This window comes from Linderina pennispora (genome assembly GCF_002104995.1).
Source record: "Linderina pennispora strain ATCC 12442 chromosome Unknown DL89scaffold_11, whole genome shotgun sequence".
NCBI classification, from domain to species: Eukaryota; Fungi; Kickxellomycota; class Kickxellomycetes; order Kickxellales; family Kickxellaceae; genus Linderina; species Linderina pennispora.
The window spans coordinates 40,785-56,125 of NW_024468259.1; the positions used below are offsets into that span (position 1 = coordinate 40,785).

Sequence of the window (15,341 nt, forward strand, 5' to 3'; positions counted from 1 at the left end):
TGGCGAAGCTGCCAAGGCGCTCGACTGTGAAAACCTAGACTGGCAGCTATATTGGCTCTGCAACTGGCTGTCCAGAAACCGACGTCAGGTAGCAGCCACCCGACGGTCTCTTCCCACATGATTCGGTGCTTTTAAAGTGTTCCCGAAAGTAGCATCTAAAAATAAATCATGCAGCTTTTCTTTTGTGATATACTCGCTCTGCTCGAAATAGTAACGCCTGGCAGACGATATATAAGAGACACCCTGCTCGCACCCATCATTTTTGCCTCTTCTCTCCACCAAACAACGCTGTAATTTACTTTTTTCTTTCTATAGTTGCTGAATTTTCATCCTTTTCTTTGCACCGCCAGCGCAAAACAATGTATAACTCGTCGCCCTCAAGGTTCGGGCTCATAGCAGTCCTGATGATGCTGTTCAGCGCTGCCTTCGCCGCCGACGTCAGTACCAGCGACGGCTCTCTGGCGCTCTCGAAACACGGTGCGCTGACCGCCTCTGGCATCGTGGCCGGCATCGTTCTGATTGTTGTCGGCGTGTTCTTCACGTTCTTTGGTCGCAAGCTCGTAAAGGTTCTTATTTTCCTGGCTGGCTTCTGCTTTATTGGCGGGCTTACCATCTACCTCGAGTACAAGATCCGTGCGCCGCGCGAGGACGAGAAGACGCGAGAGATTGTCTACCTGGTGGTTGGAGGTGTCCTGGGTCTTATTGCCGGTGGCCTTCTTCTGTGCCTGTACAAGGTGGGCATTGCGTTCGTGGGAGGCCTCGGCGGCTTTGCGCTGGCCACCTGGATTCTGTCGATGAAGTCGGGGTCGCTGATCACTTCGGAGGCGGGACGCATTGTGTTCATTGTTGTCTTGATTGTCATTGGCATGCTCCTGGCACTGTTCTTGGAGAAACCAGCAATTATCGTCGCCTCGGCAGTGTGGGGATCGTACGCGCTGTTTGTTGGCATTGACTGCTTCGCCAAGACCGGCTTCCAGGACACGGCTACTGCGTTCCTCAGTGCCCCCGGCGCGACGTACGAGACGTCGGCAAAGGTGTATGGAATGATTGCCGGAATGGCCGTTACTGCCGGTGGTTGGTATTCGGTGTGCAGTTTGCCATCAACCGCGACAGGAAGCAAAAGTTTGAGCCGCTGCCCTGAGTTGCAAGCCTCCCAAGAGAATTTTTCTCTGCACTATTCGTGCACTACTCCTTGTAAAATTCTTTTTTCCTAGCTCCTTTGTCATATACCTGAAATTATTCACCCTCCCCAGCCTGCATACCATATCACGTCACTGCGCACCGCCCGTGCATTGCCGGTGCATTAGCGAATGGGCCATGTGAAACAAGCACACCCACATCACTCCCCCCCACACACGCACTAAACATGGATCAGCGTGCAACGCCCAGCATAATGGTCAATTCTCCCCGTCTTGGCAGTAGGCCAGAGGGCTTGGCATTGGGGTATATATGCCAGAGATAAAAATACCATGACGCTGGGATCTTCCCCAAGTAAAAAGCGTACGGCAGAAATCTCAGCCAGCATTTCCAAACGAGACTGCTGCAAAGGCATGCGCTGTCTCTTTGTATATATATTGAGGCGACCAGCTGCTTCTTCTCAGAAGCCGTTGGCGGCGAATACTGGACCGAAGCGTGTGTTAGCTTTCCTTCTCCCCACTTCTTTCCTTTGCATCCTCACCACTGCATTGCATTCATTCACCTGCATCACACTTGTACCAGTTCCCTGTCATGTCTACAACATCACCCATTCATGCCGACCTCATTAAGCGAAAGAATCCCTACGCAGTGGCCCGCCACACATCGCCGTACCCAGCAGACATCCTCGCCGGTCTCTGGCTAATCAGCCTCGGCATATACTTTATTTTCGTTGGGCGACGGTTCTCCAGAACCCTAGCAACAATCTCCGGCTACGCCCTAGTCGGCGGTCTGGTTCTCTTCATTGAATACAACGCGCAAGCCCCAAGGATACCAGAAACTGCGCTGCAAGTCGGCTACGTGGTGTCCGGAATTGCAATCGGGGCTATCGGCGGCGTAGCTGGCTTCTACTTTAACGAATTCGGCCACCTGATCACGGGTGTGCTCGGCGGTTTCGCCCTTGGCACCTGGGTGCTGGCGTTCAGAGACCGCGGCCTGATCCAGTCGGAAACCGGCCGGATCGTGTTCCTCATCGTCTGCATGGCGTGTAGCGCTCTGTGCGTGTGCCACTTTGACGTACCGGGGACTGTCGCGTTTGCGTCGATATTTGGCGCTTATGCGCTGATGATTGGCATCGACTGCTTTGCACGCACCGGCTATGTGTCGTCGGCCACGTCGTTTTTCCTGTTCCCGGGCTCGTCGTTCAGAGTAACGTCGGAAACGTTCGCCATGCAGGGCGGCGTTGTAGCAGCAGTCGTTGTGGGCTGTGTCGTCCAGACGATCCTGCTCCGCCGGCAGACCCGCAAGGCCATGCACATGGATGAGCAAATGCTGAAGCGCAAGCTCCGGATCCGGCCATAGGGCACGCGCATCACGAGATGTGTTTGATAAGGTCTACATAATGTCAGTTGTACTAGTTTCCGTGTTCTAAACCCCTCGTAAAATAAAAAGAAATAGTCAGTTGTAGCGCGTATTACCTAGAGGAAGTCGATTAGGGAGTCGGTGTTCGACTGCGTCTTGCCCGGTTCCCGTGCCGACCCCCAGTTTGTGTTTTGTGGTGAATTCGACTTTGGCGGCACTGCAGGCGGGCTGAACGTCGACGCAGGCTTGCTGGCATCCTTGGCTGCCGACATTAGGTCCGAAAAGTCAAACACGTCCTTCTTGCCGCTCGATATTTTGCTCTGGCGCGCCTGCTCCGAGGTCGCTGGTAGCGACGGGTTGGACATGGGCTGGCGCTGCTGGCCCGGCGGCGGTGGAAACGACATCGTCGTGAGCCCAGGCGTGCTCTGGCCCGGCATAAGCGGGGCGGCGGCTGCTGGTGCCGCGGCCTCGTTGAACGAAAGCCCCATCAGATCGACAAGCGGATTCTTGTTCACCGCCGCCTGTTGCTGGGCGCTGGCAGCGTCCTCCCACGGCAGCTGAACCCTCGGCACTCTCGTCATTGTCGTCCCACGCAATCAGCTCGCTCTCAGGCTCCTCCTTTGCTGGCACTGCCTGGGCAGCAGCAGCGCCGCCGGTGTGTTTAAACTCAGGGACCCTGCCGGCATCCAGGTCCTTATAAGCCTGTACCGCATCGCCGATAGTGTCGTTCAGGCGGATCAGACGGTCCAGCTCCTGGCGCTCAACCGAGTCCCCGTCCTCCCCATCATCGTTCGCTGCGCTCTCGTGGTCGGCAATCAGCTTGTGGATGCGCGACTGGTTAGAAATACACTTTGCCAGGAGCTCCTTGGTAGTGTCGTCCATCCGACTGCCAGGCTCCATGTTCTGCAAGGATCTCGATAAGCAGGTTGGCCTTGCTCTCGATTGACTCGAGCTCGGACTCCCACTCCTGGTCGTAGTCGGGCTGCTTCGACGACTGCTCGTACCCAGTAATGATCTTCATCAGCTTGTTCGCCTCGCGCAGGTCCCGGGGCGTCGCGCGTCGCAGCAGCTCCTGCAGCTTCGCCTGCATGGCCTCCAGATCCTCCTTCTCGAGCTCCTCCTTGGACCTGAGCGTGTCCTCCGGGCCAAACACCACCGCATAGTTGCTGACGTCGACCTCTGGGAAATGCCAGCCCTTGCGGCGGAGCAGCGAGTACATGTCGTTGATCCGCTGCAGGTCCTCGCGGTGCCGCGACCGTTTGCACAGCGTCTGCCGCCACTCCTGCAGCATCTCAAGGATCCGGTAATGCACGGGGTTCGGCATTGACGGCTGGTACTCGGGGAACCGCCGGAACAGCTCGTTGAGGAACTCGCGGGTCGCAACCTGGTAGTGCACCGGGTGCCCGCAGTTCTTGACCAGGTTGTCCAGTAGCGTCAGCGCCAGCTGCGCCTGGATGTGCGAGCGCCCGTTGATGTACGGCAGCACCGCAAAGACCTGCCTCGTGCGGAAAGTTGCCCTTTTTCTTGTTCACCAGCTCGCAGATATCGAGGTTCAGCGCCAGGTCCTGGCTCGCTGCGGTCGAGGCCGACTGCCCGGTCTACCATGGACTGCAGCCGCGTTGGCGGCTTGAACATTTCGTCAATCGTCTGCTGGAAATTGAAGGCCATCCCGCTAGGTTTGTATTAAGCCCTGTGGTTGGAAAGGCGAGAGAAAAGTAAATTGAGCTGCTTGGGCAAGATGAGAAGAAGAGTGGAGGGTGGAAAAAAATGACCGGCAGTCCAACCTCCCGAGTGTTAGGCGGGAACACTAGTGGAGCCACGTCAGATGCATACCTTCTTTTTGCCCTGTGCGCCAATCGCCGTTGATGGCTGGTTTGTTTGGACCGGATCCGTGGTGGCCAGACCGAAGGTCTACCCAATGCCGATTCCCTGGAAACGAGGACATGTGGCCAAAGCGCAATATGAGGAAGGGCTGGTTGCACTTTGTTGTCAAACAGATGATGTACATGCTTCTGCCACCAATACGCGCAGGTTGCGGATACAGGCCATGGGCATGTCCAAAGTGCAATCAGATTGCGTGCGATGTGATTGCACGCGCGTTTCCTGCCAGCCATGCTGATGGCAAGAGATAACAAATGAGGCTGCTCAGGGCTGGTTAGCCTGTCTTGGCGGCGCAGCGGCTGTCTATTCGTGTGGTATGCAGGCCAACCACAATGTTCAAATGGCATGTGCAGAGGTGAAGGATGGGCCAGCGATATACCACTGGCAGGGTCACTGGCAAATGAGACGCTGCATATGCGTCCAATTGACCTAGGTGTACATGAAGCACCTAGGCGGCAATAAAGCGTAAATGGATGTCCCTTTCTTTACTAGATGTGTAGCGCTGCATTTATTTCCAATGGCACTGATCAATAGGCTATCACCTTTCAGCTACTCGCCTCCTCCCTATATGTAGCTAAAAGGGAGGCCCAGTGGTGCTTTTCGCACTAGCCACAGAGGGCGTCGGCGTCCGAATACTCCTGGGAGAGACCAATATCAAACGTGGCACGCTGTCTGGCTGCTTTGAGCATGCGGACCTGTTCGGTGAACTCGATGATTTGCGTATCCAGCTCGGCAACCAGGCGATCCGAGTACTGCTGCCGTGCCTGCAGCTCGCGCGATTGTTGGTTGATGGCAGTATAGACGCTTTTGGCTACGTCTTTGGCATGCTTCTCGAAGCTGCTCATTCGCGGCTATGTGGGCTACAAAGAGGGGTGTTTGAAGTAATAGGTGCGATTTGCCAGCGGCCAATGCCAGACCGGTTTTCCTTGTTTATCGCAAGGCGCTCCTTTGTGGGCCTTTTGCGCACAAAGGCACTGGGCGGCATATGGGATAGACGAATTACCGCTTATTCAGGGATAATAGGCTCTAAGCACGTCATGTGGTGAAGGGAATATGCCTGCATTTTTCTGGCAAGTGTGAACAGCACCCGCTGCTTGCTTGGCCCACAGCGCACATTCATGGGCGGGTGCGTGCCGCCTGCTTTTTGCATTAATTGCCTGCCGGAAAGAGAAAAGGAAGAATGGCTGCATATTGCTGTTGTCCGTCAAAATAAAACAAACGCCGGACAGCACAAAATGCAACAGCGGTATCCTGAGCTGAAAAAAAATCTAGTGCCGAAGCGAACAATTTGCTGCCCACTGTCTGCACCGCGACGGACATTTGCCAGGCTTAATGAGCAGCCCCCCAATGGCAATCCTCAATAAAGGGCAATATGCCAGTCTGTCGCCCGTGTCGCCCTTGGGCCTCTCGTGAGAGCTTCACTGTTTTTGCGATCCTGCAGCAGGCGAAGAATACGAACGAGCACAAAAGCCCTTGTTTAATTCTTTTTTCCAGTGGCCGCATTCTCTTTTATTCTTTCTAGTACAAAAGAGCGCTGCCCTTACCGAACAAACCTGCCTTCCCGCCTTTTTTCATTTTCCTCCCTCGCCCCTCTTGGCTATGCTGTAATCCTCACTTTTTTCTCTGCCCCTGTATTTAACTGTACATACCATAAGCTGTCCGGCTGCCTTCACTCCACTCCTAAAAATTAAATAATATGACCACGCCTCAGATACACAGACACCTGCCGCTCGACATGAGCTCAGGAAGCACCCCACCCCACTCGACATCGACCCCCAGTCCGCTGCCGCAGGCGTCGCAGACGGGGGGCTCCGCAAGACAGGCGTGCAAATGCTCGCAGTGCGACCCGAGCTTTTATTCAATCCCCGTGCAGATGCTGTACAAGGGCAACGTCGAGTACGTGTGCCGCGATTGCCACATGTCGACACTTTCATACCAGGCCGTCCAGATGCACGAGAGCACAAGCGGCCACCGGCGCTGGTACAACTACCCGCAGTAGTGGGAGCTTTCATACATTAAAAATAACAAGGTCCCATTACTAAAACAATAATACCGTTGAATCGTCTGGCATTAGAGCTTGCCCTGGGTGGCCTGCTTCGGCTGCCAGTGGTACTCGATACCGGTCATCTTGTAGCCAGCGCGCTCGATCGGGAACTCGTCGACGCCCTTGGGGCCGCGCGAGCCGTACTCGTACGGCAGCGGCACAACCCGCTCCTTCTCGATGGTGTGCAGCAGGGGCGTGAAGATCCGCCAGGCCTCATCGAGCTCGTCGCTGCGCACAAAGTTGGAGTGATCGCCATTCAGCACATCCAGGATCAAGGTCGCATAGGCGTCGGGGATCTTGAGGTCCTGGTAGCGCTTGTGGTACGACAGATCCAGCTCCGACATGGCCAGGTTGGTCGACAGGCCGGGCTCCTTGACAATGGTCTTGATGTACACGGACTCCTTCGGGGACACCTGCAGGACCAGCTCGTTGCGCGCCAGGCTCGGGAACAGCGCATTCGGCATGTCCTTGAACTGGATGCGAATCACCATCTTGGCCTCGTCCAGGGCCTTGCCCGCCTTGATCACCCAGGGGACGCCGCGCCAGCGGTCGTTGTCGACGTGCAGGACGCACTGGGCAAAGGTGGGCGTGATCGAGTCCTTGGGGACCGTGGCGTCGTCCTTGTATCCGGGCTTGCTGCCGTCGCGCGTGCCGACGTACTGGCCCAGCAGCGTGTCCTCGAGCTGGATGGGCAGGATGCGGCGCAGCACCTCGGTCTTGCGGTCGCGGATGTCCTCGGAGCGCAGCGACTTTGGCTGGTTCATGGCTGACGATGCTCAGAACCTGCAGTCAGGTGGTTCTGCATGACGTCGCGGATCATACCGAACTCGTCAAAGTATCCGCCACGGCCCTCCGTGCCAAACGGCTCCTTGAACGTGATCTGCACATTGGAAATGTAGTGGCGGTTCCACACGGCCTCGTAGAAGACGTTGGCGAAGCGCAGCGCCAGGATGTTCTTGACCATCTCCTTGCCCAGGTAGTGGTCGATGCGGTAGATCTCGTCCTCCTCAAACAGCGCCCCGATCTCGCGGCTCAGCACGCGGCTCGACTCCAGGTCGTTTCCGAAACGGCTTCTCGATAACCACCCGGTTCGTGCACGACGCATCATACACGTTGCGGCGGATCTGCATGCCCACCGACACAAACACTGACGGCGGCAGCGCCAGATAGTAGATGTGAACGCGCTCGTCGCCCTCGCGCTTGTTCATCTGCTTCTCGTTGGCGTCGATTTCCTCGCGCAGCCGCACGAAATCCGCATCCACGTCGTACTTGCCGCTGACGTACTCGCAGATGCCCAGAAAGGTGTCGATGTCTGCCTGCGGGTCATCCTCCTTAAAGAACGACGTCACGCGCGATGTGAAGTCGGTGCGGGACATCTGTGTGCGCGCGTAGCCCAGGATGCGCGTGCGCTTGGGCAGCAGCCCCTGCTGGAACAGGTGGAACAGCGCTGGGAATGTCTTCTTCTTGGCCAGGTCGCCGGATGCGCCAAACACCACGATCGTGGTCACCACGTCGTGCTTGGCTGCCTCGTCGAGTCCTCCAGTGAACGACATTGGGGGTTGTATCAGTTAGAGTTAGTGGTAAAGAGAGAGAGAGAAGCAGTAGTGAAGTAAAGAGCTGGCCCTTATAATAGTAGACGAAAAAAGCAGCTGGGAGTTTTTTTATTATTAAAGGGGAGGGGATGACGGGGGGAATAGAAAGTTAAGGAACTAGGGGGAAAAGTGGGCGCTCCTAATCTCGGACCTTTTATAGAAACACTCCGACCGGCAGTGCGTGGGCAAGGCCAGGCAAGTGGCTCTCAGCAAAGAATGGATTGCTGGCGAACGCCTCTGTCCTGTTTGTGACATAAATTTCTTTGCCAGCGCTACTTCTTTTCAGCGCTTTTCCCTCTGCCTCTGCCTAGGCGCTCCACCGTGGCAAATCTGGCCCAGGATATTTAGGAAAAACGCAACCCGCATCCGCTCCTGATGACATGGCAACAAGCGAGAAGCCAAAAGGGCGCCTATCTCCGAGCGGGCCGGCCTGACGTGTGCTGTGCTGGGTTTCGGAGAATAAACGGGCTCCAGCACGCCTGCTTATTCGCTGGATTTATGCCGTTCAGCGGCTTCCAGCAGCAGTCGCAGGCGGTGGACGATTTGCAGGCGAGGACGCGTGCATCAGGCTGGCGATAAGCAGTGGGCTAGCTGCTGAGCGCCGAGCGACTGCTAAATCGCAGGGGCTGGCATCTGGTGATGGATTGCGCTGGCCAAATCAGCTCAATCCCTGCGCTGCGTCTAGGTATTAGTCAGCGGGATACCACCCCCAGATATAGGCGCGGGTGCTCGGGGTCGGCCCGCTTTGGAGAACATGCAGATCTTGCACCATCGCCTAAGCGGATTGCGTTTTCCGCCTTTTCTCCTTATTTCACATCTTTCCTCGCCTTAACTAACCTCTCCTTGCCGGTATGTGTGTGATGTTGGGCAATGGCACAGGAGCCAACCTAAAAACAAGCAGAGTCAAGGGGGTCGTGCATTCATTCTGCCGCCCCCTTCCCTCGCTATCAGCAGCCGGTACCTGCGCTCGGTGCTGCCAAGATTTCCCCTCCCTTCTTCTCTTTCACTCTTGAATTTTTCCCTCCTTTCTTTCACACTGCCTAATTTACTCACAAGAAGGTAGAGTCTGCGCACACCTACCGCAGGAGGGAAGGGATTGCGCCGTTGAGAGAAGATAGCAGGAGGGGGCGCAGTGAGCATTGGCCACACTACTGCGTTGTCCATATTCTCGGATGCCAAATGGTACCAGGAAACCAGAAACCAGAACAGCCTCCCCCCGCTTTTTGAGCTACGATTGAAATGCTACATGTACTATAGGAAATGGTTTTGCTAGAGGTTCCCCGGGTGCTGGTCCAGCTGCTGCGCGAGTGCGACAACAACCCGTACGCGCTGCCGCCGACAAAGCAGGGCGACTACCACCACTCGCGGTTCGCGGTAATGTCGCGGCTGCTGACGTGCCTGGTCAACGAGCGGCTGGTGCGGGCATGCTGCGTGACGACCACTGTGAACAATGTGGCAGTGAACTTCCTTGTCGTCGTGCGCAAGGGCTGCGAGTCGATAGCGGAGCAGCAGGACCTGTGGTCTCCCGGGACATTTGTGTTCCAGCTGCGTCACCGGCCGATGGTGAATGAGCCCGGGGCATTCGAGAACGTGCGGTGCGTCAGCATGCTTGATCCCGACGATCTGGGAGTGTGGGTGTGGAGAACGTGCTCGGTCGGCCACCTGCGGTGGACCGGCACGGTGGTTACGTGCCCGACAGAGCTGATGGAGCAGATGAGCACATGGAACAACCTGCAGGCGGACGCAGTGCAGGCCATCTGCGGAGAGCTCGAGAGCTCGATCCGCCACCAGGAGTACGCGTATGCCCACCGCGCAGACCTGCCGAAGCTGGACATTGCAAAGTCGCGACCGATCGACTGGGAGCAGAGCATCGTCGAGGGCCATGCCACGCACCCAATGCATCGGGCGCGCCATGCGATGCCGCCGCTGGCGCGCATCACGCCCAGCACCGAGTTCAAGCACGTGCGGCTGGGGTTCGTCGCAGTGCCGCGCGCAGTAATGGCGATCCAGGGAGACTATGACAGTCTGCTGATGCCAGTTGTTCCGCAGCGCCGAGCCCAATCCCGAGGCCGACGCCCAGTCGATAATGGAGACAGTGGATGGCGAGCGCGAGGTTATCGTGCCGGTCCACCCCCTGCACATGCCGGCCATCCGGGCCAAATTCAAGTTTGCGCGGCCGCTGCCGTTCTCGGCGGCCGCCGAAGCCCAGGCGTCGCTGCGCACGGTCTCGCCGATGGCGCTGGAGGCGTCTGGCTACGACATCAAGCTGCCACTGGGCGCTAAGACGTCGTCGGCGCTGCGCACGGTCAGCACGTGGTCCGCGTTCCTGGGCCCGCAGCTGACAAATCTCGTGCCGCAGATGCTGCAGGCGAACCCAAATGCCCCACTGGTGGCCGGCGAGCCTGCCAGCATTATCCTGAGGGATGCCGACAATGACGTGGCAAAGTACCTGGCCTGCATTGTGCGGGTGAGCGCCCAGAAGCTGTGCCAGGGCAATCGCGACGCACGTGCGATTGTCGCAGCATCGCTGACTGAGCGCAATGCTGCGGGCAGAAGCAACGTTGTGGAGCTGCTGAATCTGCACTCGGTCGAGCAGCGCTTGGCGTTCCTGCGCGCATATGTGTCCAAGCTGTTCAGCGCATTCCTGCCGTCGATTCTGACCCACGGGTTTACGTTCGAGGCACACCAGCAGAACACACTGGTGGTGCTCAGCGCAGCTACGGGGTTGCCGATACAATTCATGATCCGCGACTTTGGCGGCATCATGGTTCACATGGAGACATTCAAGGAGGCGGCTGGGTTCGAGATTCCGATGCTGCTGGACAACAGCACCACGGCGGCGGACCTGGACGAAGTGTATGGGGTGGCGTACCATACGATAGTGCAGTGCCAGATCCACCGGCTGGTGCGGGCCCTCGGGCTGCATTACGAGGGCGACGGGTGGCAGGTTGTGCGGGAGGAGTTTGAAAAGTGCGTGCCGCACGAGTCGCCGCTGTATGTGGCGTGGACACGCAGGGAAGTCAGACTGAAGAGCTTCATCACGATGAAGCTCGGCGGGCTCTACCGCGACTATGTGTATGGCAGCGTTCCAAACATATTGTTCTACCGCAACGAGCAGCAGGGGGTAGTTTTCTGAAGAGAGCTCAAAAATAAAGTAGGCATTGTTGCGACGAAGGAGTTTGCAAACAAGCCTCCGGGAAAGATGCGAGAGAGATGTGGGCTGTGTTTTTCCTTTTCGATGCCACCGCCACAGGTCAGACGAGGGGGCGGGCAGCCCTGCGATTGTTCGCAGGCGGTGTGTATGTTTGTCTTGTGCGTCGCAGCAGGCATTGGCATAGATGGGAGAACAACATGGACCATGCATTGTATCAGCAGGCATACATGTTTTTGCATTGCGGGCCTGCTTTGACCGGGGGCTCTCCGGCCAGGCGCCTTTTTCGGTGGGCAATCCCATTCCTGGTGCGCGGTTCAGCCGTAAGACCATTGGGCAGCACGAGTGGGCCTCCCTCGGATTTTCTCAAAACAACAGCTTCAAATAAAACTCGCAGAAATTACGACCAGTGGGCTGCTGCGAAATCTATTTTCTGTGCACTTTGTGCTGCCTGGCTCCTTGTTGTAGCCTGGACCAGCCTGGTGATGAGCTCGCCCTGCTGTTCTAGCCCTTCTCCACTTCCTCTTTTCCCTTTATTGCAAAATAGTAAAAGAATCCCAGGTCCTCCTCCCTCTGCTCTCTCCCTCTCCTCCAAACCCGCCCCTTCAATCCCTTCCCCTCCCTCCTCTCTGTCCATCTGCTCTGTACTGTCTGGTAGGACACCTTTTGTTGTTGCCAAAGCTCGACCTGTTGCAACTCGCCCATTTTTATTTTTAGCCTCCTTGTGAGAAAGACCCACCTTCTGTATTCTTATAAATCATGACCGCCCCTCTGACGTTCCCCTCGCTGCCCAGCGAGAACAACTCGCGCTCCTCGTCGCCGGTGGCCGACAGTAAGCCAAAGAAGCCAGCACGGCGGCCCAACAAGCCCAAGGCGCCAAAGCAGGCCAGGACCGAGGAGACCGCAAAGAAGGCCGCAGAGACCGCAAAGAAGGCCGAGCACAATAAGCGCGGGTCAGGCAGCCGGCGCACGCGCGCCAAAACAGAGGGCACCAAGCCGCAGGAGAAGCCGCAGGCAGGTGCCCAAGCAGAAGCCGGCGCGGAAGAACCAGGCGCGGCGCAAGACCGAGGCGGCAACGGAGAACTCCCCTGGGCTGCAGCGCGCCATGATCGTGCAGGGGGAGAACGGGCGCGCGCGCGTGCTGTTCTCCGGCCTGAGCCCCATGGACCAGGTGGCCGAGGAGACGCCGCGCCGCGCATCGGTCAGCGCCCACGGGTCGGCGCGCGGGCGCTACGACGGGCTCAGCCTGGTCGGCTCGCCCAGCTCCATGCGGTCGGCGGTGGCATTGCCGCTGGTCAACGGGCTGATCAACAGCCACCGCCAGCGGTCGCTTACGGCTGCGCAGCCGCAGCCCGTGCAGATGGCGCGCGTGCAGCCGGTGGAGCAGCCGCGCACGCGCAGCCAGACAGTGTCCGAATCCACGTGAGCGAGACCGGATTGCGCATTTCCATGGCCCAGGCGCGGCCCGGCAATGTCCTGGCCCCGCACGTGCCGCTGGCCCCGCGCGCCCCCGGCATGCCAGTCCAATGCGTACGCGACCGGCGGCTACTTTGCCAAGCGCCGCGCGTCCGTATCGAACGTCGGCCTGGCAGTCGACCCCAGCCACTCGATCCGCATCCCAGCCATTATGTTCCAGAAGCCCGCGGATCTGGAGCAGCCCGGCGCCCCGCACACGCCGGTGTCGAACCCGAACACGCCCGATCCCAAGGACGGCGAGGGCCTGGCGATGAAGCGCCTGCAGGACATGATCTCGTCCATGCGCAACCTGACGCCCAAGCAGCCGCTGAAGCCCGCGGAAATCACCCTGCCGCCCACCCCCGCTGCCCACCCGACGTCGCGCTTCGACAGCATCCTCGAGGAGGACGAGGATGACGAGGCTGAAGGAGCAGGAGCTGATCGACGAGCCCGACTCCACGCCCGTCAGCCACTCGCAGACCGTGCTGGCCGCGTAAATACGGAGTTCCTGACTCCCCTACCCACCCACACCTTGTACCAATTTCTTTTCCTTCTATCTCTTTGCCATATTTCCAAAAACTGACTTCATAAACTGTCCATGCCCAACCCATCACAGTAGAATGTGTCTTTGGGACATGAGACGACTGGGTGGTTACCATTGCCCTGGTCGCCCACGGTGCCCTAAGGCAAAGCCCCTCTCACACTTTGCCTCTCAGCCAGCGGAGCCAACCGAGTGGACGGCCAACGTTGTCCGAGTGGCCTGATGATGCCTCCTGCTGCTCTGCTGCCTCTTTGGATCTGGCTTTTGTTTTCCGGCCGATGTGTGATCCACAAAAAAGCGCCCTTTGGAGGCCGGGGGAGCGGAATCCATGCCAGAATCACCCCATATGCGTGGCTGCACATACATCGGCTTATTTTATTTATTATATGGTCCTCATTTCGCAGAACTGCTGCTGCTTTACTCTCTACCTTCACTTCCCTCTCCCCCCTTGCTCACATCCCATCAATACTTTATATCTGCAGTCAGCACCATGCCTGAGATCCAGCTTGACCACTTTTCCGAGCAGTATCCGAACCGGATCAACCCGCCCGAGTACCCGTACGTCCTGTACCCATCCAATTTCTTCGCCATCCTGGGCGGCACATTCGCATCTCTGAGCAGCGTCAGCGCCAAGCTGGCCGTCGCCCAGAACACATCGCTGGTGAGCTCAGCCCTGCACGAGATGATGCCGAAGCTGGACATCTCCCTTTTGTCGCTGCTGACCCGCTTTGTCATGCTGGCAGCCATCGCCGCCTGCAACTTTTTCATGTGGCTTGTTTTTCACCAAGGCCCTGCGGTACGGCGACTCGACCGTGCGCGTGATGATGGTCCAGACTGTCTCTAATTTCGCCGTCACCGCGCTGGCCGGCGTCTATCTGTTTGGCGATGTCCTGTCGATGCAGTGGTGGTGCGGTGCCACTTTGATCGCGGTTGGCTTGACCTGCCTGAGCTCGGAAAAGCACGTCGGGTTCGTGCGCGAGAGCCCCGACTATGCCTTTGAGGTCAACGGATACAAGCCCGAGGACAAGAAGGAGTCGAAAAAGACCCAGTGAGCTCGTATCTTCACATTTGCAAGTTGCGCTACATCATATCCAAGGTCGATATACAAAACATTTCCTTCAAATGACCACTCCCAATCTTTACGACGTTGCTGCTGACATGTCGGATAACTTCATGTTTTTTTTGGTTGGCAAGCTGCCCAAGAGAGTGAAAAGGAAATGAAAGGAAGCATATAAGGCAACCTTAGTAGCCACCACGTCCACGGCCACGGCCGCCGAATCCACCACGGCCGCCAAATCCGCCACGGCCTCCACCAAATCCACCGCGGCCTCCACCAAATCCACCACGACCTCCGCCCCGGCTGAAGCCGCCACGGCCTCCGCCACGGCCGCTAAACCCACCACGAGCACCGCCGCGTCCGCCGCGTCCACCCTGGGCACCGCCGCGTCCGCCGGCCGCCTTCTTCTTAACCTTACCGCCAACCGGCTTCGGCTTGGGCAGGAACCGGTCAAGCGGCAGAAGCTTGTCACCAGCAATAAACACCTTGTCGTCCTTCTTGAACGAATCGGCAACCACGCCCTCCTGCAGCTTGACCGTGAAATACACCTCGTTGATCGGCCCCAGAATCTCGTCCACCTTGCCAATCTGCGTCTTGTTCTCAAGGTAGATCGGCGCGTTAAAGTACGGAACCTTGGTGTTCGTGGACTTGCACACCATCTCGCCCTCGCACGCATGCATGTAGCTGCCCATCTCGAACACTGCGTCGGGCGGTCCATACGAGGCGTGTCCGCCGAACCCGCCACGTCCTCCACCGCGGCCTCCAAAACCGCCGCGGCCTCCGCCGAACCCACCACGTCCTCCGCCCCTGCTGAATCCGCCTCTCGAAGACATTTCTATGTGTGCTGCTTTATATATATAGTCCGCTGTCGTTTCTTCCCAAGGGGCTCCTAGTTTGGCTGGCGTGCAAACAGCTAGTAAGGTGAATATAAAGTAGGAGGGAAATTGAGCGTCAGCTTTTAATGTAGAAAGAACGCAGAGCGAGAAATAAAAAAATATTCGTGCTTTGATTCACTGTGGTCCAAAAAAATTTTTGATCCAGGCGTATGAGAATTATATCAAGCGGGACCAGCACAGAGGTTTTATCACGTGATGTTGTAGCCAGCATATCCCTCAATCACTATT

At 57.5% G+C, this 15,341-nt stretch overlaps 8 protein-coding genes across 8 annotated transcripts; 5 read left to right on the top strand and 3 right to left on the bottom strand.

The window, feature by feature from the left end:
- Nucleotides 1–100: 100 nt before the first annotated feature.
- Nucleotides 101–1,471, top strand: DL89DRAFT_36138 (uncharacterized protein). Its single transcript, XM_040891573.1, has one exon. The coding sequence runs from the start codon at nucleotides 360–362 to the stop codon at nucleotides 1,212–1,214; it is 855 nt and encodes a 284-aa protein (XP_040741594.1). The 5' UTR covers nucleotides 101–359; the 3' UTR covers nucleotides 1,215–1,471.
- DL89DRAFT_36162 (uncharacterized protein) lies at nucleotides 1,406–2,638 on the top strand. The gene has a single exon (XM_040891574.1). The coding sequence runs from the start codon at nucleotides 1,729–1,731 to the stop codon at nucleotides 2,494–2,496; it is 768 nt and encodes a 255-aa protein (XP_040741595.1). The 5' UTR covers nucleotides 1,406–1,728; the 3' UTR covers nucleotides 2,497–2,638.
- DL89DRAFT_294321 (VHS-domain-containing protein) lies at nucleotides 2,613–5,222 on the bottom strand (the record flags this gene model as incomplete). Its single annotated transcript, XM_040890502.1, has 6 exons — nucleotides 2,613–3,060; nucleotides 3,089–3,409; nucleotides 3,444–3,991; nucleotides 4,029–4,065; nucleotides 4,106–4,146; nucleotides 5,073–5,222. The coding sequence occupies 6 exons, from the start codon at nucleotides 5,220–5,222 to the stop codon at nucleotides 2,613–2,615; spliced, it is 1,545 nt and encodes a 514-aa protein (XP_040741596.1).
- A 972-nt stretch (nucleotides 5,223–6,194) lies between these two features.
- DL89DRAFT_268963 (glucose-6-phosphate dehydrogenase) lies at nucleotides 6,195–8,010 on the bottom strand. The gene is made up of 3 exons (XM_040888093.1): nucleotides 7,504–8,010; nucleotides 7,244–7,469; nucleotides 6,195–7,187 (listed from the first exon to the last, which is right to left on the bottom strand). The coding sequence occupies exons 1-3, from the start codon at nucleotides 7,972–7,974 to the stop codon at nucleotides 6,448–6,450; spliced, it is 1,437 nt and encodes a 478-aa protein (XP_040741597.1). The 5' UTR covers nucleotides 7,975–8,010; the 3' UTR covers nucleotides 6,195–6,447.
- Nucleotides 8,011–9,618: 1,608 nt separating this feature from the next.
- On the top strand, nucleotides 9,619–11,149 carry DL89DRAFT_225288 (uncharacterized protein; the record flags this gene model as incomplete). The annotated part of the gene is given in 2 exon segments (XM_040884745.1): nucleotides 9,619–10,092; nucleotides 10,106–11,149. 2 exon segments carry the CDS (start codon nucleotides 9,619–9,621, stop codon nucleotides 11,147–11,149), a joined length of 1,518 nt encoding a protein of 505 aa, XP_040741598.1.
- A 440-nt stretch (nucleotides 11,150–11,589) lies between these two features.
- On the top strand, nucleotides 11,590–13,216 carry DL89DRAFT_36281 (uncharacterized protein). Its single transcript, XM_040891575.1, has 2 exons — nucleotides 11,590–12,352; nucleotides 12,665–13,216. Exons 1-2 carry the CDS (start codon nucleotides 11,924–11,926, stop codon nucleotides 13,034–13,036), a joined length of 801 nt encoding a protein of 266 aa, XP_040741599.1. The 5' UTR covers nucleotides 11,590–11,923; the 3' UTR covers nucleotides 13,037–13,216.
- Nucleotides 13,217–13,650: 434 nt separating this feature from the next.
- Nucleotides 13,651–14,212, top strand: DL89DRAFT_259014 (uncharacterized protein; the record flags this gene model as incomplete). The annotated part of the gene is made up of 2 exons (XM_040885647.1): nucleotides 13,651–13,821; nucleotides 13,904–14,212. The coding sequence occupies 2 exons, from the start codon at nucleotides 13,651–13,653 to the stop codon at nucleotides 14,210–14,212; spliced, it is 480 nt and encodes a 159-aa protein (XP_040741600.1).
- A 47-nt stretch (nucleotides 14,213–14,259) lies between these two features.
- On the bottom strand, nucleotides 14,260–15,134 carry DL89DRAFT_268964 (Gar1-domain-containing protein). Its single transcript, XM_040888094.1, has one exon. The coding sequence runs from the start codon at nucleotides 15,048–15,050 to the stop codon at nucleotides 14,403–14,405; it is 648 nt and encodes a 215-aa protein (XP_040741601.1). The 5' UTR covers nucleotides 15,051–15,134; the 3' UTR covers nucleotides 14,260–14,402.
- Nucleotides 15,135–15,341: the final 207 nt, after the last annotated feature.